This window comes from Ursus arctos, unplaced genomic scaffold (assembly GCF_023065955.2).
Source record: "Ursus arctos isolate Adak ecotype North America unplaced genomic scaffold, UrsArc2.0 scaffold_4, whole genome shotgun sequence".
In the NCBI taxonomy this organism is placed as follows: domain Eukaryota; kingdom Metazoa; phylum Chordata; class Mammalia; order Carnivora; family Ursidae; genus Ursus; species Ursus arctos.
The window spans coordinates 31199139-31225773 of record NW_026623056.1 but is presented as its reverse complement, the minus strand read 5'-3'; the positions used below and the strand labels follow the sequence as shown (position 1 = coordinate 31225773).

The 26635-nt window shown below is 41.9% G+C and overlaps 1 protein-coding gene across 7 annotated transcripts in view; it reads left to right on the top strand.

Annotated features, from left to right (window-relative positions):
* Positions 1–26635, top strand: part of CD86 (CD86 molecule) — a 64477-nt gene that overhangs the window by 17508 nt on the left and 20334 nt on the right. For 4 of the 7 annotated variants that reach the window (XM_044382550.3, XM_048215097.2, XM_057306679.1 and 1 more), the window contains exon 2: positions 16188–16237. In XM_044382550.3, the coding sequence (XP_044238485.1) occupies positions 16188–16237 (50 nt within the window). Of the gene's footprint in view, positions 1–4746; positions 5087–16187; positions 16238–26635 lie in introns of those variants that run through there. The other 3 variants (XM_057306678.1, XM_057306680.1, XM_026494666.4) reach the window with 3 other exon arrangements.

Sequence of the window (26635 nt, the reverse complement as noted above, 5' to 3'; positions counted from 1 at the left end):
TCAGGTTTTTTTTTTTTAATTTTAGCTATTCTAATAGGTGTGTAGAAGCTCATTATTGTTTTAATTAGCAATTCCCTAATGACATATGATACCGAGCATCTTTTAATATGCTTAGCTACCATCTGTATATCATCTTTGGTAAGGCGTATGATCGGATCTTTTGCCCATTTTTAGACGAAGTTGTTCTTTTTCTTGAGTTTTAAGAGTTCTGTGTACATTTTGGGTATCAGTCCTTTATCAGGTTCGTGCTTTGCAAATATGTTTTTCCACTTTGTGGCTTATCTTTTCATTCCCTGAGCAGTTACTGTGTTTATGCTTCAAGGAGGAAGCGTTTTAGAAACACATTTTACAACAACAGTAAAAGAAAAACTTTATAGCAAATGTTTTACGCTCCCTCTCAAGTGGTATCAGGGAACCCTGTCTGTGAACCCAGAAGAGTTTCGTTGAAAGGAAAGAGTCAGGTCTGGGAGCTGTGGCTGGCTATCCTACACTAAGAGAGTTTGTGTAGCAGGGCTAGGAACAAGAACAGAACCCTCCTCAGCTGCATGACTTCTAAACTAAAAACTGTTTAGGAACTATGCGTAGAGTCTGAATTTGGCCAGGAATCCAGGTATGTAAGAGATAATCACTTTTCGTGTTTCCTTTAATTCAACATAATCTCACCTGTGAGACCAGTTGTGTAAGAGATTCCATCTTGATCATACAGGGGTGCCCTTCCCTTCCTGCAGCCCAGTCAGAATTCAGGAAGCTTACCTGATGCCTAGAAATGGAGGAATGTCTTGGTTGCCATTGGCAACCTAACTATCTGAACCATGGTAGTCTGTGAAATCTGGCAGCTCTCTGTCCCCATGCCACAGTGGGGAATGAGGTTATCAACTGAGGCCCATGAGCCAAGTGCACTGCCTCTGTAGGCAAGAGCCATCACTCCCAAAGATTTTATCCTCTTGGGAGCACTGAGAAGGGGGTGCTTGGATTCCACGTTCACAGGACCCAAACACCTCTGCCCCTCCTTCCTCTTGCATCTCAAAAGCACTCTCTTTTTTATTCTCCTCTAGAACACCTGTATCTCTTCCATGGGCTTTCACCAAAGTCCAAAAGTGCCTTGACTTTAGGTCTCTTCTGCTTTCTCCCCTGCAAAAAATCTATGTGTCAAGAAATTTCAGAAAACAGGGATGTCTGGGTGGCTCAGTCTGTTAAGTGTCCGTCTTCTGCTCAGGTCATGATCCCAGGGTCCTGGGATCAAGCCCCAGGTCAGTCTTTCCTCAGCAGGGAACCTGCTTCTCCCGTTCCCGCTATTCCTCCCCCTGCTTGTGCTCTCTCTTTCTGTCAGATAAATAAGTAAATCTTGAAAAAAGAAATCTCAGAAAACAAACGCTAACATATCAATAAATAATGCTGCTACAATTATTTGTGGAAACTATCTTGTGCAATATTGGAACCACTACAACCTAGAATATTTTTATATTGGCTCTTGACCAGTAACCACAGGAAGCCATTTAAGTATAACAAACAAATATATGTCTGGAATTGGAAAATTTGGCCAAGTGTTTGATCTTTCCAAATGTCCACAAGTTCCTAGCTCTGCCCTTTCCTGCCCCCAGAGTAGATCCTAACTATGTGGTCCCAGAGGAATATCTCTTGGGCACAGTTGAGCAAGAACATCATGAAGGTATCTATTTCCCTGACCCAGCTACCATCTATGGCCCCTCCCCTCCTGCTGCTTTTTCTTGTAGCCTTGGTCTCCTCAGACGTTAGAACATCTGGGAGTGAGACATGGAGGAAGCAGCCCCACACAGAAAGCAGCTTTCTGAGGTTACTAGTAACTTCCTCCTTACTAAACACAAGGAACTGATCTTCATTTTGCTTATTAACCTCATCTCAGCATTTGATACTGTCGATCACCATCACTGATGAACCCCATCCATCCTTGGCTCTGATGACCTTTGAGTAAGGCCTCCTTATCAAATTTTTGAGTGGCATAAGGTTTGGAGGGATGACTAATACAATGAAAGACATATATGGGATTCAGAGTAATTTTGATTGGCTGAACACTAACACACAAATAAGATGGGGCCAGGAGGTGGTGATCTGACATGACATTTAAAAAAAAATCATAGTCAGCTACTCCAGTACAACTCTTCACAGGCTTATGTGATCTCTGACTCATTAATGAAAGTGATCTTATCACCGTGCATTCCATTCTGTGAGCCCTCTCTGCAAAGAGGTATGTTGATAAATTCAGGGAGTCAGGTGCCAGTGGGAGAACCATCAGGTTGGTTAGGGTTCTAGAGACCATGTCGTATGAGGAAAAGTTGAGGACACTGATGCTATTTAGCTGAGAAAATAGACTATTGAGGAAATTTCTGATATCTGCTTTCAACTATTTGGAGTGTTCTATGTAAAGGGATTAAAAATACATATACCAGTAGTTTTAGAAAATGGCAGACACAACTAGATGGTACTTATAGGGCTGGGGAGGGAAAGGTAAGAGATGTGAGATTACTATAAAGAAGACCTTTCTCTTGTAACTGTCTTATCAGGTAGTGAGTTTTCCAACATAAGTGAGAAAGCAAACACTGGACATCCATCTACTAGAGATAACATTGAAGGGGTCCTTGCTTCACAGTGAGAGACTGGGAGGACTTCTGAGGCCCCTTAGACAACCCTGCAATGCTAATGAAGTCATAGAGTAAGAGAATTCCATGCACCACGTTGTCCTTTGTTTCTGCTGCCGGCCTCACCCCTTATCTCCCATTAATTTGATGTTGCAGTGCCTTGGACACTGCTCTAAGCAGGAGCTGAAATGAGGAGATGAGAGAAGATATGGAAAAGAGAACACAATAAAACAACTTTTTTTAAAAAAAAAAAAAACCTCCTATATATCAGGATCAGTGTGAAGTACCATCTATATGTGTTCCTATTTAATCCTCACAACAAGCTTATGAGATATTTAGTATTACCTCTTTGATGAAACTAGGGTTCAGAGAAGTTAAGTGACTTCCCCAAGAACACACACATATCAACTAGTGGAGCCAGAGTTTGAACCCAGGTCTCTGTAATTCCAAAGCTCTATGTGAGGTGTTATTTTTACTCACCCCTCATTTATGGTAAATGATACTGGGTTTTAGAATTTTTCATATTGATAAGAGATTCCTTTTAAAATAAACTGACTCAAAGTAAGTCAAGAGAAAATAAGTGTATAAAAAATAACACAGATTTGACATAGATATGAAGTGGTACCAGTAGCTAGAATGACTGTAGTTTGGGAAATACTATTCCAAACATTTTGACAGCAAGACTTCCCAATTTAGTCTATTTTGTATTTGGACTGCTGAGTACAAGGAAAAGAAGGAAACTTAAAAACTGAGGGGAATGTAAATTAATTCTCCTGTGCCCTGATACATGGGTAATTTCATGTGTTACAATAAGGAAACTAAATGGACCCTTTCAAATAAAAATAATATATACGATTGTAAAATCCAGAGGAAAACCCCAGGTGGGGCCTATCCGCATAAAGGATGAAGTTTCCAAGGTATGCACACAGAATGGGTGAGAGGAAGTGAAGACCGTATGAGTCAGGGGCCAGGACCCACACAGGAGCCCTATGGCTTTGAGAGGCCCTGGATGGAAGGTGAAGGAGTTGACTGACAGGCCAGTTTTGGGAAGAATGACCATCACCTTTCCAGTGGTTAAGGATAATCTTTGTGGTCAAAAAAGGTCAAAGTGAGAACTGGAAAGTCTGAAAGGAAGACAGAAAAGTAATAATGAAGACTAGGGAGCTGCATAGCGTGCTCTGTGCCAGGCGATTGACAAGCAAGATCCCATTTGTCTTTCAGAACAATGCAGCAAGGATGCTGGTCACATTTTCTGCATGAGAAGACTGAGATGGGGAGATGTTCAGAACTTGTTCAGGGCTCAGTGGTCAAGCCAGGATTTGACCTTGGGGCACCAGTTCCAAACCCATGCTATGCTACTTCCCCTGCACCACAGGTCTTTGCTTGGGTGCTCCTTCTCAACCCTGGCAACAAACAGCTTTCCCTTTGTTACTTTTAATTTCTCCAGCCCTGCAGGGCACAGCTAGCCTCCAAGAGAGTGGAGGAGGCATGCTCAGAGGGAGGCATGCCTTCTCTCCTGAGGGCAAATGCTGACGGCTCAGAAGACACATAAATGCGCGCACACACACACACACACACACACACACACACACACACACACACCATCGAGCAGAGGACTTTTCAGGGCCTGATTGGGTCAGAAAAGAAACCATACATTTGAGGCAGGATTATTGTATGTGTGAAGGCTGTCCCAGCGGAAGCAGTAGGTTTGGAAAAATCCACTTGGCATTCACACAGCTTTCAGTCTTCTGCTTGTGATTTGTTCCCAGGCTCAAGAGTACCACCACTTCCAGGAATAGGAGCCAAGGTAATAGAAACATTCTAGATTAAGACAATGAGGATTAGATTCGGATAATTTTTAAAAGGGCCGTGTATGTTAATTGGTTTCTAACAGGATCCATGAACGTATACTCAAATGAATGGTTTGGGGGTAGGAGAAGAAAAATACCCAGTCTCTGGGTTCTCTGGTTGCAGACTGTCTCCTGCTGCCCTGCCAAGCCAGAAACAGTACGGGGTACATGGCTGCCCAGTAAAACACTTGTTAAACTGAGCTGAACCTTTACCTTTGGGCCTCAAAGGCAGCACTCCTGGATCTCTGTCAGTCTTTGTCATGTTTGTGGCTGGGCTGTCTTTGGGGAGTTTCCTCAGGGCTTTACATTCACTCACTCTCCACCAGTGCATTTGTAGTCATTTTCATCGGTGGAAATGCCCACCTGCCATCAGAAGTTATCTGGAACCAGCCCCTGTCTGTGGTGCTATTTCTTTCTTGTCAGTTCCCCTTTCTGCATTTGAGTTCTAGCCTCAGCCCTGACATTATTTGTTTCTCTACAAGGAGTGTTAGGAGGTTCTGGGGAGCTCACAAAGGCTCTTCTTTGTTTATTCTTAATACCTTGCTTCTGTGTTCCTCGGGAATGCCACTGGGCTTATGCATCTGGTCTCTGGGAGCTGCAGTGGATGGGCATTTGTGACAGGTATGTTCTTATGAAGCTCGTATGCCTGGGGAGCATGGTGTTAGATGAAGCTGCGTCTGGGGCAGATGTTCAGAGGTGGGTCTGACGGCTGGAAACGGAGTGGGTTCTTAAGAAGGGTTGTGGAGTACATGCATAAAGCTTTTGATCATCAGGCTTGATTCTGAGTCTGGCTATGTTGGAGGTAGGACATTACAAAAACTTGTCTCTTCCAGCCAGATCCCTTTGTCTGCTTTGGTGAGCTAAGAGACAGGACAGGCAGGAAACAGAAGGCACCACTTACCAAACAACCAGCAGCCACCCTTGGCCTCAGGGTGCTGGGGGCTCCAAGTAGCTCTGCTGCAGGAGAAGCTATCCAAGGATCCTGGCCCTGCCTGAGCCCCTTGTGCCAGTGAGAAGTCCAGAGAACTGGAGCAAAACCCACAGCCTCTGCATAGTCTCTGCTTTCTTATTTGGCCTTTCTGTTCCTGTCTCTCTCTCTCTCTCTCTCTCTCTCTCTTTTTCTCTTTTCTCCATTTCTTCTTCCCATCAAAATGCCCCATCACAATATTGTCTCCTCTTGGCACCAGAGACCAATAGCTCATTTGAAAAGAAAGTCTTAGGTCAAAAAAGAGCCCAGGCAGTGGTTTCTCGTGTTCTGTATACCATGAACATATTTGCATTTGCAAATAGGCTTAAAATAGTGCCTCCACTAATAGTTATTTAAGGAGAGACAGGTGAAAATAATTTTTGGCCAAGGGAACTTCCCACTCCTCTCAAATTGTAATAACTAAGGAGATGGTCTATTCCTCTGACATAGGGCCAGGATTGGTAACCTCAATCTTGGAACTAAGACTCTGGACTTAAACGAGTCTAAGTATGTGCACAAGCTTGTAGTTCTGTATTATTTCACGTGTTTGCTGTTGCAGGTACCATTAATGCTATTTACATGAGCTATCCTGTGTATAAGCTTTTATAAATCTCTGTTCATTGGTACGTTCTAAATATACTTCTTATCGAGGGCTCAACTATGTCATAGGTAGTGGGTTTTTAACAGGGAGCATAAAAGACATGGTCCTTTTACTCTTGAAGATTTTAGACTAGTGGGAGAACAGTATTAATTAGATAGTCACACTAAAATGATTGTATGGCAACAATGCTTTGAAGGCAGGGAAATGGCTTCTTTTGATTTTGCTCACTGTTTAATAACTATGTCTTTGAGCTTGATATTTTGTGTACCCTATTATCCCTGGATATCAGATGTCTCTTTCTGGGAGATGAGGATTGGATGTTATGGAGTTGAGGCTAAGGTGGGAAAGGAAAGAGGATAAGAGGTGAAAAGGTAAGCCAAGCCAGATTCTTTAGGAGAAAATCGAGATTCAAATACCATGTTTCAAAACTGGATAGAGGTGGGAGGTAAGTTCAGGGGTCTCTGGGCCAGGAGACTAAAGCTATGAAGAAATAGAACAAGAACAAAACATGTCTGAAACAAGCAAGGAGGGTGGGGGGAAGGTTCCTAAGTAGTTTTCCAGATTCCAAGCAAATATTGACAATTCACCTTTCTTGGTCAGGCAAATAAAGAGTATTTAGGGGGCGGAATAGAAGGATCAGGCCATAGGCTGGGCACACAATCCTTTATTGGACCTTTATCCTCATCTCTAACCTAATATGGAGACTAGTTTCTGAACTCCCTGAGGTTGTAGTACACTCAGGGTAAGGTTTGGGAAATAGACGCCATTTTGAATATGTGTAGAAGAAAAATGTGTCTTCAGCACTTTCCATCTCCGCATCAGAATAGCAAGGTTCCCATTCACTATTTTCCTTCTTTTGACATGTATGATTCCTTTCTGAGTTCCATTTCCTATTTAGATAAATTAATTTGAACTTAACTCTTAATGGCTAAAAACAAAAAACATTGCTCCCTTCTAGCTAGCATTTGCATTTTAATAGGGGCTTTCAAAAATGCCTTAACCCAAGGAATGAGTAATTTGGGAATTCCAGGCACCAGGGTAGGGTTGGTACATAGATTGGGGAGAGGGGACGTCCCTCAAATTGTGCCCTTGAAACATTGGCTTTCTCTCTTTGACCATGATTCTGGTTCTGAGAGAACAGGAAGGGGCCCTCTTACAGGGCCAGGATTGGCATAAATATCTTTTAGTGAGTTCTGTGGGTCTTATTTGTGGTAGGCGGAGCCCTTGAACAGATGTGCACAGACTCACCTGTAAAATTTTTCATGATGCTTACCCACAGGCACTTTTTGGTAGAAAAGGAAAAAATGGTTTGCAAAACTATTGATAATTTGGAAAAGTGATGCTCCTTGACTCAAAAAGATCTGATTCTAGATATGACTAGAAGAACTGGACATCTGTCTTGTACACAAACTTGTTATAAGGAGACTGAAAAGCTAAATGCTCTCACCATGTTATGCTCCTTCTTTTGGGTGAGTGAGGGGAATGGACTCTTGATTTTAATACTTAGTTACGCACAACATCAGGGATGAATAAAAGCAGCCTTCTCCTCCTTATGAGTCTACATAGACATTTCTTCTTGGTACCTATGCATCACTGATGCTGTTCCCCTCATATCTGTGTGGAAACACCATGCTCCCAGATGGGTGAGGGGAAGGACAGCTACTCAAAGTAAGGCAGTGTTATGTATGAAAAATTCTCCACAAACGGGGGGCCAGGAGGATTTGCTCCAAGACAAGACTGGAAACCAAGTCAGACATATGATCTAGCCTGAGCTAGAAAGAGACATGGCTGGTAGGGGAGCTCAGTAAAGCTCAAGATGCATGATGCGCATCCATAGCTAATCACTATCTCCTGTGTCCACCATACACCAGGGAGGGTTCACGTTTTCATCAAGGCGTCACTCATGCTCATCTCTTTCTTGTCATACCCACTGCCCCTATGCTGATTCAGCCTCTTCATCTCAGGTCTATGAGACTTTAATATTGGCTTTCTTAATCACCCTGGTACCAGCTCTCACCTCCTTCCTCAGGACACTGACCCGCTTATTTTCTTTAAACTTTCATTACATAATTTTTCTGCTCCCAAATATTAATCCCAAACTTTCAATTTTCTATCACATCAAATACAAACTCATCTGGCATTCCAGACTCCATTAAGCTATCCTACTCTACTTAGAGAAATGAATATCCCATTATTTGTGCAAGTGAAAAAGTAAAAAAGCCCCATAACATCCACTGTGTTAGTCTATTAAACAAGAGTGATTCCTGGCACTCAGTTGTTGAATGAATGAATGACTGAATCAATCAATCAATCAATCAATCAGTCAATCAATACCTTATCCTCATCTTCACATCCTGTTGATTATAATCCTACATATTGCTTGAACCTATCCGCTTCTACTTCTCCTACTACCACCCTAGACAAAGCGGCCATCTTTTTTCATTTAAATGACTGTAGTAGCCAACTGATTGGTCTTCTGGCATCTGTTCTGGCTTCCCTACCATCCATTTGCTACATAGTAGCCAAGCTGTCTTTTCAAAATGCAAAACTCATAATGTCACTCATCTAATTTCTTTAGTGGTTCATGTTGCACTCAGAATAAACACCAAAATCCTTCACTGACCCCTAAGATAAGCGTGGTCTGGTCCCTGCTGACCTAGGCAGGCTTGTCTCCCCACTTCTCTAGTCATTTAAGCCACACCAACCTTCCCTCATGCTCCCTCTTGCCCCAGTGCCTTTGCACCTGCTGTTCCTTTTGTCTAGAATCGTTACAAGCCACTCCCCTTCACCTATAAAACACTTATTCAATTTGTTCTGTTTACCTATTAGTGCATAACAAACTGCCCCCAAACTTAGCAGCTTAAAACAACAAATATTTACTCTACCTTACTATGTTGTGGGCCAGAAATTTGGGCAGGCTTTTGAGTGATTTTTCTGTTCCTCATGACATCAGCTGAAGTCACTTGGTGGTTGGTATTAATCTGGTGAATAGGTAGTCTAGAACTGCACTGTCCAATTCAGTAGGCCCTAGCTACATGTGGCTACTGATCATTTGAAATGTAGCTCATCTAAGTGTTATAAGTATAAAATACCTACAAGATTTTATTCAGAAAAAAGAATGTAAAATATCCATTAATAATTTTATATTGGTTATATGTTGAGATTATAGTATTTTAGATATACTGAATTAAATAAAATATATCATTAAAATTAATTTTTATGTATTTCTTTTTAATTTTTTAATGTGGCTACTCGAAATTTTCAAAATATATGTGGTTGCATTGTATTTTTATTGGACAGTGCTGATGTATAGCAAAGGTCAGCATTTTTTTCTGTAACAGGCCATATAGAAAATATTTTCCGTTTTTCAGGCCATATGGTTCCTAACACAGCTACTCATCTCTACGACTATAATGGAAAAGCAGCCATAGACAATAATTAAATAAATGGGTACAGGTGCATTCCAACAAAACTTTATTTGTAAAAATAGGTGGTGGCCAGATTTGGTCTGCAGGCTGCAGTTTGCTGACCTGTGATCTAGAAGATCCAAGATTTTATTCCTATGTCTGGTGGCTTGGCAGAAATGGCTGGAAGGCAGGACTCAGCTGAGACTGTTGACCCAAACACCAACACATGGCCTCTTTGGCATGGTGGTCTCAGGGTAGTGAGACATCTTACATGATGTTTCAGAGCCCGAGAAAGAGTATTCCAAGAAAAATAGAAACTGTAAAGCTTCTTACGATCTATCCTCTCAAGTCCCAAACATCCTTTCTGCTGCGTTCTATAGGTCAAACAAGTCTCTCAAGCCAGCCCAGATTTAAGGAGAAGAGATTAGACTTTGCTTCTTCATGGGGGGAGTAGCAAAGAATACATGTCCATCTGTAATCTATCACATCATTCTTCAAATCTCAGTTTAGACTAGTCCTATAATAGACATTCAAAGTACCACAAACCTCTCCTTTGTAGCACTTGTCATCATTACACGTTTACACTTATTCGTGTGATTATCTTGCTCCTCCACTATATAAGCAACCATGTGACAAGGAGCTCTTTCTGTTTTTTTTTTTTTTCATTATTATATTCCAAGCACCTAAAACAATGCCTGGCTCAATAAATATTTGTTGAATGAATGAACAACATAAGGGCACAGCTTTTCAGCCATTAACTGTACTAGTTAATATCAATCCCACATTTCTCCGTATTGTTCTCAAGCATATCACAAAACAGCTTGTCAGAAGCCTTGTTAAAATTCAGACACATTCCATTCCCAGCAACTTTATTATTTTGTAGTTCAGAAACTTTATAAAAAAGGAAATAAGCCTACCCTATTCCTCCCAGTACCTCAAAGGTAGTAATAGCTGCTCTAACAATATAGCTTCAGGTTCTGGTGCTCTGAGAAGTAATTCACGCAGCATGTCAAACCAGAGGCAAACCAAGGCCTCAGGCAGCTTGTGGTCCTCCTGGACCTCATTCACGATGCCAGTCCAGCAAGCTTGGTTTGTCCAGTGACAGGATGAACTGACAGAGGCCCTGAGCACTGGGCTGAGGCTGACCTAATCCTCCCTCCTTGGAGGTTGTAGCATCATCTCCTACTTTGCCTAAAGCAAGGACTCTCATATGTACCAGGAGGAAATATGCATTGCCACCTTCCACACTGATCCTAGAGCTTAAATTGTAGTTATATGTGTATACCCTATCTTTCTTTTTAGTACTGGGTGAAGGAGCAAGGCCCACACATCTTTATTTCCCCCACAACCTCTAGAACAAGCCTGTCACTGAGTAAATTCAGTAAATGTTTACATGAAAGATGATCTCAATGAACAATTTTGCTTAGATACCAGCAAACTTAGCACATTTCCTGATATCCTGACACCACTAATATTCCAGACAAAGTTGTGAAACAGGGAACATTTTTCTCTGTTGATCCCCAACTTCTACCTTGAATTCTTCTCTCTATTCCTGTGTCACGGTATCTGCACTCCCGTCCCACCCTCTGGCTGGCCACCACCACCCCACATCCCTTCATACAGTCTTTTGCCTGAACTAGATCCCACATCTTCCTTAGATCTGAGACACAAAAGATCCCTTCTTTATCCCCTTCTCTTTCTGCCCAAAATACACGTATTTCCTCAGAGCTCTTCTAGGTGCGACTTGCTGAAACACACTAATGCATGCCTGGAGCTAGGTCCATGCTAGGAAACTGATAACATGTCCAGGGCTGGAGTAGAGAGAAGCATTCTCTGCCTGGCACGTAAAGGGTGCTCACGTAATATTTGTGGGATGAATGGAAGCTTAGGACAGAAACTCTCCTGATAGGGAGGGACCCTTTGGGTCCTCCTTTCCCCAGTGCAGCCTCTCTCCCATGAACGTGCACTCTGATCCCAGGAGCCACTCTCACACCTGGCCTTTGGGGTGTGCTGCTCCCCGCTACCTAAAGACTAGGTAGAATCAGAATCCTATCTCCTTGTTCCCACAGCCCAGCTGAAACTGGCTGGAACTTTTAAAGGAACTATACCAGTGTTAAAAAGAACACATCGAAGCTGTGTGCGTTTAAAACTCAATTCTATCATTTACTACTTGGTGGCTAGGGTAAGTTCCTTAACCTCTCTGAGCCTCCATTTCTTCATCTGTAACGTGGGGTGGGGGGCAAATAATCCCACTTTGTTGTGAGGAATAAGAGTGTAACTAGTCATTCAGCTGTCTCTCACTCATGGTCTATGATGAGCCAGGCACACATAGTAAAGAAAAGCGCTGTACGGTAGGTGCCCTTTGGTTTCTGTAATGAACCTTCAGCTACATGGAAGATACTTGCTTTAGGTTTTTGGCCAGTTCACCCACTTACAGACCTTATTCTAAACAGAGCTGGCAGAAATCTCTTCTCAGAGAATCCCCCCGTAAATTCTTAGGTTCTTTCCTCTCCCATTCCCCTTTTTGCTCCCTCCCTTCAAAAGCCAGGGTTTCTACTTCTCAGGCCCTCTGGAGAAAGCAATGACTCGTGGTTGTGGTTGAAAGTTCATTCCGGAGGGAACAGTGACATTTCGCTCTTCTTCAGAGCCAACAACATTGAAGAAACTGGTTTCCTAACCCAAGCCCCCATCCTCAGACATATTCCATGGCTAGAGTTGAGAGAAATTCATCACATGGGGTATAGAGGATCATGTCAATCTCAAATATTTTAGCATCATAGTTTATTAGGGTCTCTGACAAATGAAGTGTCCAAAGTGTTGTCCAGGACAGTGTCCAATCTTCAAATTAATGTTAGAAAAGTATATTAGAAAGACTCACTGCTGGGCCAGGATTTTGAGGAGGAATGTGATATCTGTCCCCAAATTCTTAAAGGGCTTTGCCAGAATATGTTAAGATTTCTCTGCATAGCTCCAGAGAATGACACCAGTATTAATGAGAGGAAGTTAAGGAGAGGCAGTTTCTTGCTCAGGGGAAGAGAGAATTTCCAAATAGAGAAGTTAAAATGGTATTGATTTCCTTGTCATACCCAGTGCTTCTCCCCAGTGCATGAATTACAGGGACCATTTGTCGAAGATATCATGGGCCATACTGATTCATGTAATAATTTGAATTAAAGGTGATTTGTTAAATTTATAGTAAAATATAATTTGATTTTGTGTCCCCGTTCAACACATCACCCCAAGGAAAAACAAATCTTTTGTTAGGTCAAGCATGCTGGTTTTTGGGGTTTGCAAACAATGGGAGATTCCTAAATTACATGGGAGTTCAGATTCAGAGGATTCCCAGTCCACAGATTCTATGACAAACAGGATGCTGGTGGTGTTTAGTATGAGGAAGTGCACAGGAATCGAACAGAGAACTCTCTTTCCAGGCTCTACCATTGAGTGGTGTCAGCTTTGGCCCAACAGTTAATTCCCAAGCTCTGTAACCTATTGAAATCATTGGAAGGGAGAAAGAGGGTAATCAGGAGTAAGTGTGAGGTTCATATACTGAACACCTACTGTGTGCTTCAACAACTGAGTATATGTGCAACTCATTGTCACAAAGCACTGCCTTTCTAAGTAGTTACTAATTTACACTACTTTTTTAAATATTAAAGAGCTCCTACAAATTAAGAAAAATTTATAAAAAGCCCAAAGACTCAAATTAAGAACTGGTGGAAGAAATGTACGGATAGTACATGGAAACAGAAATGTTATCTCTTGGGGTGCGTGTGGCTCAGTTGGTTGAGCAGCCAGCTCTTGGTTTCAGCTCAGACCATGATCTCAGGGTTGTGAGATCAAGCCTGCATCTGGCTCCACCCTGGGCACGGAGCCTGCTTGAGATTCTCTCTCTCCCTCTCCTTCTGCCACTCCCATCTCTCTCTCCCTCTCTCTAAAAAAAAGGAAAGTTATCTCTTATACATTCGAAAAGATGTTCAAGCTCATAATAAAAGAAATTCATTTTAAAATCACAGTGAGCACCACCTCACATCCGTTAGGATGGATACCATAAGGAAAAAAATAACAGGTGTTGACAAAGATGTGGAAAATTGCAACAGGGCAATTGTGCACTGTTAATGGGAATGTAAAATTATGTAGTTGCTGTGGAAAACAGTATATCAGTTCCTCAAAAATTAAAAATAGAATTACCATATGATCCAGTAATTCCACTTCTGACTATATACCCAAAAGAAATGAAAGCAGGGCCTCAAAGAGATATTTGTACATCCATGTTCACAGTAGCATTATTCATAACAGCCAAAAGGTGGAAGCAACTCAAATATCCAACAACAGATGAATGGATAAACAAAATGTGGCCTACATATATACAGTGGAGATATTATTCAGCTTTAAAAATGAAGGAAATTCTGACACATGCTCAACATGGACGCACCTTGAATAAATTACGTGAAGTGAAATAAGCCAATCACAAAAAGACAAACACTGTATGATTTCACTAATACGAGGTAGCTAGAGTAGTTAAATTCATGGAGACAGAAGATGGAATGGTGGTTTCCAGGGCCTGGGTGGAGAAGAGAACAGGGTGTTAGTGTTTAGTAAGTAAGGAGTTTCAGTTTTGCAAGATGATGAATTCTAGAGATGGATGGTGGTGATGGTTGCACAACAATGTACTTAATACCACTTAAAAAATGAGTAAGATGATAAATTTTATGTTCTATGTATTTTACCACAATGAAAAATAATTTTTAAAAATGACAATGAGATGTCATTTTAACTTTCCCTATTGGTAAAGATCACAAGATAGAAAACATGCTATGTTGGCAAAAGCTATGTGAAAATAAGCATGCTCATGTTTTGCTGCAGGGGAGCATAAACATATAATCTTAGGGGAGAACAATTTTTCAATGTCTTTAAAAATTAAAATTGCAATTACCCTTTGACCCTTTGGTCAAGCCATTTCTACTTCTAGGAAGATAGCTTACTCCCACAAACATGTTTTGGCATTTGACCAAGGTTTTTCATTGCAGTAGAATATTGTAAACACCTAAATGTCCATTGATAGAGGCTGGTAAAAAAAATTATTGTCACTCAATAGAATACAACAGAATATGCAACTGTTAGAATGAAGTTACCCAGTACATGCTGATACAGAACAACCCCTAAGGTAATGGCAAGTGCGCAAAATTACATATTAATTGCTACCATGTGTTTAAAAATAAAATGAATAAAGAATATGGGTCTATGTTTTCATTTTGTTTTGCCTAAAATCACTGTAAGTAGAGGTAGGAAGCTGTTAACAGGTAACAGTGGTCACTCCAGTGATGTCTGTGGGGGAAAACTTGATAGCTAAGGGACAGGGTTGGGAAAAAGACTTGTTTTCCTCTATTTATCACCTGTGCCTTTTAAATTTAGTACCATGTGCAGGTATGACTTAATCAAATTTTTTTAACTAGAAAGAGAGATTATAGTCTAGAAGGGAAGAAACCTAACAGACACGTTTAGCCCAAAGCCGTGTCCTGAGTGCTATGGGAGCAGAGAGGAAGGGTGTCTAGCGTAGCCCAAACGGATCAGGAATGGCTTCTAGACCAACCACCCCCAAGGAAGAAATTTCTGCTATTGGACCACAAATAGCTGTGCATCTTGTCCTGAGCATTGGCTTGTTTTATTCTAATGGACAAATCTGTAAATTAATTCACCAATGAGGTTTTCATTTTCACTTTGGCTGTTAAAAAGATATAGGCCAAACCTGTGACCTGAACCATGCAAGGTGGGCAGATTTCTAAATGGCAGATATTTAGCATTGGACTTGTATCAGGCTCTATTTTATATTCTTGCATTTGGTTTGCTTTTTAGCTGTTTCTAATTTTGGTCATTCTAAGCCACTCTATAGCCTTTTTGGTCTAAGTTGGAGTAAGTGGGTGAGTGAAGAGCGAGGGAGGAAGGGAGAGGAAGAATGGGAGGATAGAAGTTATAAAGCAATACCTGCTGCTTTCCTTGGCTCATCATGTTCTCAAAGTGGGGTCCTTAGACCAGCGGCACCACATCACCTGTGAGTTTGTTGACAAGGGTTTCACTGAGCCTACTAAATCAGAATCTCTGTGGACAAAGCCCAGACAACGGCTTTAACATGATCTTCCAGGTGATTCTTAGGCACAGTAAAGTTTGAGAATCACAGGCAAGTCGATCTCTAAACATAAATATTCTTCATTTGCCCCATCACACCCATTGTCTTGGTCAAAATAAGTAATGCTAGCTACTCCAATAAACAATCCCCCAAATTTCATTAGCTTGTCACAATAAAAGTTTATGTTTTGCTCAAGTCACAGTCCAATATGGATCACTTTAGGGTGGAAAGAGCTGCTTTATTAATTTGTTCACCAACCCAGCTTCCTTTCAGAGTGAGGCTTTGACATCCCCTAGGGCCTTGGACTCCTCCTCTGAATTCTCTGCATCCAAGAAGAAAGGAGAGGGAGGAAAGAGAGAGAGCCTTCAGTGGCAGGTCTGGAAGTAACCCCAGTCTTTTCCATCCACAATTCCATTGGCCAGAACCCAATCACGGCCCCCCACATGGCCCACCTAACTGCAGGGGAGGCTGGGATGTAGGGCTTATCTGTGGAGTTAGAAGGAAAAGGAAATGACCTTAGTGAACACATAGCATGGGCCTAAGTGAATCCCAAGCTCCACTTATGTTTTGGTTTTTAGTCATTTTCTAATCAAGTTTTATCTTTTCTTTTCTAACTCTAGCACTATGGGACTGAGTAACATTCTCCTTGGGATGGCCCTCCTGATCTCTGGTAAGAACCTTTTGGCTTTATAAAGTCCTAGATCCTTCTATGTTTCCTGATGAACTGGCCACTGCAAGCCCAGGCCTGAGACTTGGTGGTTTTACTTATTTCTATCCAGTGTTGCATAACACCACACGCAAAACAACAACAACAACAACAACAACAACAACAACAAAAACCAAAAAACGCAACTTTCCTGGAGAAGAAAGAAGCATCATGATGGAGAACAGGTATCTCAGCTGATGGCAGGTCTAGCCTGGGATGGTGCCCCACCCCTCTCTGCATCCTCCCCTCTGCCATCTTACTCCCATGGTACTGGATGCACAAAGTAGGGTAGACTGGCCTGTCCAGCAGCACCCAGGGAGCTAGGGGAAGTTCCCTGCTCTGACACCCCTGAGGCTTAACTCTTTTGCTCCACATGTACTTCCTTCTGGTCTTCTCTGTTCCCACTCCTGGCATTCTCAGGCTTTTAGAAAATAGCCAATGGGCTTCTAAAAGCCTTCCATTAGGGAACATTGGTTTCCATGTTCCCTACCTTCCCTCTCCTCCTCCACAGGCTTCCCTACAAGTCGATGCCCATAGATCACAGTTGCCCCTGCTTACGGAGCAATCAAGGGAGGATCAAGAAGCCCAGCCCCACTACTCCCCACTTCACTGCACTTCAGCTAGCTAGCTGCATCAGCCGAGTCACCATGAAGTGAATGAAGCTGAGCTTCAGTGTTTCTCACTTACACAAGCCCTTTCCGAAGTCCCCTTCAAGCCTCCATTGGGGGCCCTACCAGTGTGGTCACATGTCTTATTCTTTGGTAAAATCTTCATAAGTATGATATTTTAACCACAATAGTTAAGACCACTGTCTCTTTCCACTACAACTTTTCCCTTCATCACATTCTCCCTCTGTTGGGTGGCATGGTAGTGGCCACAAGCATTTTGTACTTGAATTCTATATTCTCTCTTAAAGAGCACCCCACCCACCCACCCCCCAAGAAAGAAGTTTTAGAAGAGTCAGCCTCACAAAACTCAGATCTTCCCTGTTTGCTGCTCCTCTCTGAGTTTCAGTTTCTTCATCTATAACCTGGGGTTGGCTGAGGTTCCTGCCACACATCCTGTGACTGGGTGCCTTTAGTTTCTTCTCTCCCGCCCTTTCCTGGTGCACATCTTCCCCACTCTCAGTGCTGAGAGGGAAGCCATTCCAGTCTTGATATGGGGCCGACAGAGGGTGAGGGGTGAGCCTGAGCTCGGCCACAGCAGCAGGCAGGCTGCCCCTGACTAACTGGCCGGCCCATGAGTTCACATCCTCCAGATGGCTATGCACCAGGCCCTTGGCCGCTGTCCTCATGCCTGCTGTGTGTGGCAAAGAGTCAAGGCTCTAGGGAGAGATGCTCCCTCCGAATGATGCTGGCTGGGACAGGCCTTTTGTGATTTCTGTTTTCTGCTTAGCACCTTGGAGCTCATTGAGTCCCTGAGCGTATGTCTATAGATGTGCTAACCAACCACTTCACTAATATAGGTCAGAACAGAAGCTTCTACTTAGCAGGGCCAATGACCTGCTAGCTTTAGCTCTTGGGGATGCAAACTGTACTTGTGAGGAAGAAGATAAGACAAGGCTCTGGAGAATGTTATCCAGCAGAAAGCCTTTCCCATTCCACTTCCTATTCTGTTGACTTGACAAATACTTAGATGTAGCACTTTGTGCCAGGTACTGTTCTAAACATTTTATAAATGATAACTTATTTAAATATCATAATAACTTGCTGCTTTAGGTCTTATGATTTACCATTTTATAGATGTGGAAAGTAATGCCCAGAGAGGTTAAGTAATTTGTCTAAGATCAACTTGGCTAAGGAGTAGCAGAGCTTAGATTCACCCCACGCAGTGTAGATTCAGCATCTGTTCACTTCACCTGGACTTTATACTGCTTCTTCCAACTCTTGCTCATGAACTAATCATAAGTGGTAGGATTTGTTCCGTACAGACCCAAACAACTTTGGTGGATAATGTCACTTATGCCTCAGCCAAGTTCACAAGCTTCTCACAAGCACATCCATCACCTTTCCTGCAGCCAGCACCTCATCTGTTCCTAATGCTGGCCCCCCACCCATTGGATTGACCAGTCTAGTTCTTATGACTTGGGGGAAAAAATGAAGAAAAATGGCCTAGAAACAAATTTTTAGAAAAGTCTGATACCATTTCCCCCCAAACTTTCTGACTCTGCACACTGAAAGTGAGAATAAAGCTGAGAAGCCCTATCGAAGCTGAGTCCAGATGTCACTTTTGTCCTTGCCTCGCCTTTGAAGTTTCAAAGTGCCCTGCTTGGATACTTCTTGGCCTTAGAAAAGAGAATTACCAATATTGAAACCTTAAAAATAACCTCCCCAAATGGTAACTGGTTAAGTTTTATGGCAGTAAAAGGATAAGTGATTATATATTTGGCAGTATAAATTTCAATACTGAGATGGTGACACCAGATTAGAACATCACATTACCAATACTTCACATGCTATTAAAAACAGCAACAACAAGAAAAACAACAAAATAGATACCATTCTTTTTTAACGAAGGAAAAGAATGAACTTGAATTTTAGCTTTCTTCTCAGGACACATCTCTGCTTACTGGGCTGCTGAGCACTGACCTGGCCATAGGCAGGCATCCAAGGGGAGAAAGGAGATGCAATTGGCCTAGTTAATCCACAACAAAAATGCAGGGCTGAATAATTTATTTGATGGCAGAGATAAAACAGTGCAGCAAAATAATTCTGTTTTTCCTCTCCCCTCATATGTTCTGCGTCCTCCCCCAGTCAGGGAAATTAGACATCATAGTTGCTGCTCCTGCCCTTGAGGTGAAAACTGGATGAGAGTTCAAGACTGAAAAGGGCTGGACAGCTTTGCAGAATTAGGTTACCATTTGTGCTTTGCATTTATAAAGGTAAAGGAACTTCTAAGTGCAACTTGCAGAGGCACCTTTAACTGTCAAGTTCTGTTTGCTGCTAGCCCAGCGCCTCCATAACTCTTTAAAGCTGGAGTCAGAGTGCTATTTGGAAAATCACTAGTTCACACGTCAGAAGGAAATTTCTTTCTAGTTTGACTTTCGATGGTGGCTCTCTTACTGTCTGGGGGTTCTCTGGGTCGTACTGCTTCCCATTTCTCTTGAACAATACCGCTGGTCCAATGAATGTAACCGGAGTGTAGCTGAAAATCTTTCTTCACTTTAAAATTCACATAAAATTAGCTCAAACCCTCATTCACATCTTATGGAAAGTTCTGCTATTTCCCCCCAGATTTTTTCAGGTTCCTAGTGGGTGATTGCATGGGGATTATGTTTATATGGTTACTCTAACTCCTATTTCCTGCTACTGTTGATAGTGGTCGCTAAAATCACCCCCTGGCAGTGAACAGATAATTCAGACTTAATTCCAAAATTTCCAAAGAATTGTCATGAAGCCTAATAGTTCTCCTATTGGAGTCACTCCTTCGTGATAAGCTACTGTTTCAGGTCTTTTGAAATACATGTATGCTACCCAGTAGGGAGTATCTTACCCTCAAAGTAATTAATCATTTTAGTAGAGTACGTTCCAAAGAGTACGGGCTGTCAGCCATGATAATTTAGTGGAAGTTATTCACCAAATAGGATAAGTGTAGGGTTGTTTGGAAGCAAGAATAAAACTGGGAACAAAGACTTTTTCTAAGTGTGGATTTATTTTCATTTATCTTGCTTGGTACTTAGAATGAATGCACTTTTGATCTGAGAACTCTTGTCCTGCTCCATTTGAATAGGGAATACAGAGGCTGCAATGGTAGGCAGACCCCTTCAGGAAGGAGCAGGAGTTTGGCAGACTGGTTTATTTTTCCTTTTTGAGAGATCTTAATATAATTTCCAGAATATGTAACTCTGGATTTTGCCCCTACCCCACCCCAGGACTGTTGAGATTTATGGAAACAAAAACAAACACTGGTAGCCCTTACTATATAGGCAAGATTTTACCTCTAGAGCTGATCTATTCCCCAGAGGTGACCTCTCTTATATTGCCAGGCCACAGGGCCAAGTTCCAGGACCTCAAAACTATGAAAACAATTTTAACACCCTCTAAGAGTATTTACCCATTCTTGGTTTCGTTTTCACTTTCTTTCACTTCTTCTTACAGAGGTCTCTATTAAAAAGTATTCAACTCCTTTCTCCATTTAAAAGTCACTTTTCTGGTTCTTACTATAAAACAACAGACTAGAGTAAAAATAGTTATATATAGTTATGATCACAATATATATGCAAATCCCTGAATATGTTTTACTCAATATTGTTTCATACATACTTTCTAAAGTTTCTAGATGATTTTCGTTTTTATAATTTTTGAAATTGCATTAGTCCCTTGAATTGAAGATATAATTTGGTTTATTTTGTGTGTGTGTGCGCATGTGTGTTTTATTCATTTAGAAGTTATGGCTTCACTGTCTTCTTTGGTTGCTAAGGAGCTTTCAATCTAATTGTCATCATTTTATAGATATTCTTTCTCCAGTTTTTGAAGACTGAGCTTGTAAGTTTGACAAAATATTTTATGCTTTATGTTTAGCAGCCTCACCACAATATTTCTAGGTGTGGATTTATTTTCATTTATCTTGTGTGGTACTTAGAATGAACTTTTGATCTGAGGACTCATGTTCTGCTCAATTTGAATATTCACGATCTATCTCTTCAACTATTGTTTATCTACCATTCCCTCCGTTCTCCTCTCAAGAAACTCTAGAGTTTCTCAGACTGTTAATGACTCTTAATCTGTTCTTCCACATTTTTACTTCTTTCTTTCTGTATACAGCATGCCAACCGAGGGTCAGGTGGATCAGCATAGATGGGGGAAGGGGTTCTTCTCATTGTTGAGGGAGCCCAGAACAAAAGGCTCCAGCCATGTTATGGACCCTGGGGTGGGGGGTGGGGAAGGGCTGGGGTGGACATAATAAGTCATCATGAAGAAAAGTGTCTTCAAGGCTCTCCCTCCTCCCCAACGTGAGGAGGCCTCAGCAGAGGCATCTGATGAAGACCTCTACTTGAGGCCTCAGATAAAGAAATCTAGGAATGAAGGTGCCTGGTCTATGAATGTAAATATGTGAATGAGCGTGACTGGCCACAGATCTTGAGTTTTGACTACAACTCCCGTCAGGGACTGCTGTGCATGGGCTGTGCAACAAATCTGGTGTGGAGAGGACAGTTTTCCCCAGTGAAGCCTGCTAGGTAAAACCTTTGTAATTGCCTAGGATTAGGACAAAAAAAATTAACATAGGTTTTTAGCTAGAAGTTAGATTCCTCAGGAGAAACAGACAATAACCAACATACCACATCATGCCAGATTATGATAAGTATTCTGATAAAAAAAAAATAAGTCAGTGTAAGAAATAAGGAGTGACAAGGATGCTATTTCAATAAGATGGTCAGACAAATCTCCCAAGGGGGTAACATTTTATGAGAGACTTATAGAAGTGAAGAAGTGACTACGAGACTATATGGAGGAAGAGTCTTCTAGGCAGGGGGATTGATATGAGAAAAGGCCTTGGATAGAATGTGCCTGCCTTTTGGAGGAATGGCAAGGAAGCCAGTGTGGCTGGAGCCGAGTAAATGAGGGAAAGAGGTTTGAAAGGTACCAGTGACCAGGTTACATGAGACCTTGTAGGCCAGGGAAGGATTTTGGATTTAGTTCTCAGTGTGATGCGAAAGGATTTAGATTTAATTTTCAGTGTGGTGGGAAGTCATCAGGGACTTCTGAACAGGAGAATTATGTCATCGGAGATACATTTTAAAGGATGATTTGGGCTTGAGGAACTAGACTTGGGGGCAAGGAGGAAAGTGGGCAATTAGGAGGCAATTGCAATTATCCAGTCAAGCAGTAATGGAGGCTTGGCCAAGGTTAGTATCTGCAGACCCAGTGAAAAATATTCCAATTCATAATCTATCTCAGTGAGGCAGAAGAATTGATGGAATGGGGGTAGGAGATGGAATGAAATGAAAAGATGGGAGGTTGTGGTAATAAGGTGAGGTGCTTGATATTGAGAGTTTTTAGGAGATATAGAGGGAGCACTTTGGTCTGGGGTCTGGTCCAAGGAGGAGATGGCTGGGGCAGAGTGGACAACAAGACCACTGGAGAGGAAGAGGACAAGAAAGTGAGAGGTTCCACACTGTGTGCATGAGGCTGAAATCACCTAGACAGGGGCAGTGAAGGAGAAGGCAGGAGAAGTTGGCTGCAGCCAGCCAGGTGCTCAGATCTTCAGTGAATAAGGGGCACCAAGGAGGAAGATGAACAGCAGCAGCCATGAGGGATTGTGGGTAGTATAGTCTGATGGCTTGCACTTTGAAGGAGTTGGCTTTTTTTTTAACATATAAATGATGTGTTTTCCATTTTACATTATATGATGCTTCATAAATTTTAATCAATCATATCTCATAAAACATACAGTGTATTTTTATAATTTTACAAAACATATACAGATATTATGTATAATGTATAAATATATATATATATATTTATTTATATAGATAATAGGATACATGGTAAGCTTGAAATGAATCAAAGCTAGTTTTAACAGAAATACCATGTAGGCCATGAAAACTCCTGAAGAACCATCCCTGCTCTACAATAGAGGATCTCTCTTTAGTTTACTATTAAAGAAAAAAAAATTAGATGACACTTGTTAAAGCACAGTCAAGAAGACTTTATCCAAGGGGTGGGAGTGCTACTGAGATAGGCATAGGGACCACTGCAGAGGGATTTTACAGTGAGGGAGAGATATTTAGCCAACTCCAAATATAGCATGGGCAGGTGGGAATTTATAGCCAAGGAGAAAGTTGGGGGCAGGGTAGGGGGCGGTCAGTGGATGGAAAATTTCTAAAGGGAAACAAGGATAATGGGCCTGAATAAATTTTGATCAAGCCAAGAGTCTCTATCATGCGTAAAAGATGATGTCTCCAAGATCTCTGGATAAATACAAAGCCATTTTTTCTTTGCTTCATACTGTCTCCTCACCCTTCTCTTACCCATATTAGAGTTCAGCTCTGGTTATCATAGTTCTACATCTCCTCAGCCACATCTGTGCAGACCCTCTCTTGGGTATTTTCTACAGATGGTTCAGATAAGTACTGACAGCAACAAGTGGGGGAACCTTTCACTGAGGTGGAGACAGGGGAGGAAGAGAGTGTCTGCTGACATATAAACAGCAGTATCCAACATAGTTAAATATGGTATCTGGAACTCTAGTGAAAGTGATTGGCTGGAAATAAGCACCTGTGAATTAATAGCTTATACTTGGCAGTTGAATCCATTGGGATAGAAGAAAAAAACCAGAGAGAGTGGAAAGTAAGGAGAAGATCAAGAACAGGCACTCAAGATAATCAGCATTTAAGGCATGATCAGAGAAAATTGACCAGGAGGTCAGAGAATGGGAAGGAGGAGAGTTTCCAGAAGGAGATAAGGCCAACACTGCGACATTCAACAGAGTGGTCAAATCACATGAGGTCTGAAAAGAGCTCTGAATTTGGCACTGATGGGAAGTCACTAACAAGCCTTGTGAGGGAAGTTTTGGCAGAGAGGTGGGGGCCAGAGGCTAGGGGTGGAGGCGGCAATTGCTACTTACTCCTTCAGGGAGTTTGACTATAAGAGAAAAAGAAACTAAAAGCAGTAGCAAAGGGAATTGCTAAAGAAACTGCTATGAGGAAGGGAGAGGGTAATAAGCAGGGTAACCAGCCCACAGAACAAATTAAATGGGACAGGAACAGATTTGTAACATCATCAGTCTGAACAATTGAATAATTTCCTCCAGTATTGCTCAAACATTTAGTTGTAAGAACAGGTATGTAGATCAACAGTGAAGTGTTCTTAGGATGAAATCTGCACAAGGAGGCAAGTTTATTGGTAAGAGAATGATTGGAAAGTTATACTATTGCTGTGCTATCTAATATGATAGCCACTAGCTCCATGTGGCTATTTAAATTTAAATTAATTAAAATTTAAAAAGATTAAAAATTCACTTTCTCAGTCACACTGGCTACATATTAAGTGCTCAATGGCTACAGTGGCTGGTGACTATCACGTTGGTCAGCACAAATATAGAACATTTCCATCATTGCAGAGAGGCCTTTTGGAAAGCACTGCACTACAGGGTCTATACTGGATAGAGCTGAGGTCTTGATGAAGTCAAAGAACAAATGTTGGAGGAAGATATCTTGTGGACAGAGATAGGTACATTGTGGCTTAAGATTTTAGGAGCAGAGCTGTTCTTGGCGAAAAGGTTCAGGGTTATGTCGTAGGAGAGGAGCTGCTTAAATAGCCTGTGAATGAAGAGCTTTGAAATGGAAAAGACCAAAGAATTTTGAAGCAAGGTTGTTGGTGAACTTATCCATGCTGAAATAGCTCAAATTGATAGTAATAGCTGGTTGGAAAGAAGGACCTTAGGTCTACTGCCAAAATCTTCAGTGACCAAGAAGTAATGACAAATGATTAGTAGCTAACAACAGTGAGAGAGGTGGGCACCTCAAAACGGGAAGGATGTTGTTGCTCAAGTTCCCTGTGAAGTGTGCTAAAACAAGCAGTTACTGAGGACAAGGGGTGTCCTTTGTTTAGGGCCAGATTTCAGTGAAAGCATAACCTTGTGGGAAACATTTGATGAAGAGGTTGAGATGCAGAAGAGTTTATAACAATGGAATGAGATTTCCAGAGGACCTAGTAAAGCTTTGAAGGAAGTTTAGTAAAAGAGAAAAAACTTATGAGTACAGACAACCATAGTAACTTGAGAAAAAGATGGTTCTTGAATGTAAAAGACGTGCATTTGGGGTAGTGGCCAGGGAAGACTGAAGTCCCAGGTGTAGTCAGAGATCTCCCAGGTATTGTCAGAGATCTCACAAGGTTAGAAGACTACAGTTTTTGTGTAGCATTCAAACAGTATATTGCTAAGGAACGAACTTCTCTATCTGATTAGGGAGGTGTCTAGATGGATTCTTGCACGCCTAGCTCCTGACATCATCATAGCAACCAGTTATAACTAGACCCAGACCCTTATTTTACCCAAGTCCTGGGCAAGGGAGAGAATCTCAGTGCGTACCCACCAATGGAGTCCCAGTGAGTCCAGCAGCTGGGTGACCTAAGATGTGGATTCATCATAGCAGAGGCCTGAAGCTGTTTAGGAAAAGTAGACCTTGAGCTAAATCTTTCCCATTTCATCAGGAATTAGCATGTGTACCACGTATAGCTCTGAGTGATGTCATGGAAGGCAGTGGTTGGTGAGGAACTATAAAGCATAAATTGTGAAATACTTTCAGTTCCACTCAAAATGGACCTCAGAGTGATTTCCACCCCCGAGTGAGGGGAGAAGGAGGAGGGACAGATAGGAACACATTTTTCCTATCATTACCTTCTCTGTTCTACTCTGGAGACAGAGATAGAGATCCTTTCTTGCAGCTTCGCAAACTGAGCTATTGTTAAAATGCAGATTTTGACTCAGCAGGTGTGGTGGGGGGCAGAGATTCCATATTTCTGACCAGCCCCCTGTTGATGCCCATGCCTTTAGAACACAGACCATACCTTTGATTGGTAGGTGAGGAGTGGGGCAGTCAGATGGGTATAAGGAAAAGCCCTTATAATCTTTGGGAGGGGGGACCTGAGTCAGAGAATTTAGACTGGTCTGTTATTGGAAAGAGTGGGTGGGAAGGAGAGAAGATACTGTGAGGTTCTGCAGAGAAATAGTCATAAATCAAGAAGAGAGAAGAAGCCAAAGGTGAAGTAATTTCCGATCACAGGAGGTACAATTGACTAGTAAGCAATAACAAAACGGCGACCGTTAACTGGCAGAATTTTCAACTATGAGTTTGGTTTCTCCCTTAGGTCATCTGCCCTAAAACCAGAATGAGTTTCCCCAGAGATATAGCTGCTAGAAGCTTTTACAGCAGGTGGCACTCTTACATTATCATTCAGAATTTAGCAAAGAAGTAGCAGGAGCCCCAGGACTGCCTTGTAAGGCAATTGCTGAATACAGTAAATCTTCCTTAGGTTCCCCTTTCATAGTTCCAGGTGCTCAGGTAAAATTTCCCACCACCCTCCAATAGGGGAACACATCCTGTACATATGCTGCATTTTATACTTGCCAAGTGCTTCACACAGTAAGCACAATTGCAATAGGCAGTGATTTGAACTTGTGCTGACTCTCACAGGTGCCTGAGTCTTCTTCCCTTAGAATTCAAGACCACCACCAACCCTCTTGATTGTGTTCTCACTGGGCCACTCTGTGGACAGTTCAATTTTGCCAAGTTCATGTCACTGTTTTTTGTCCTACTCCCTCTTAGAAGAGAAACCCATTGATTAGATCAATTTAATTTCTTAAAGAACACCTCAAAGGAAACTCCTCTCATCTCTCTCATCAACCTACCTCCCCTTTCCC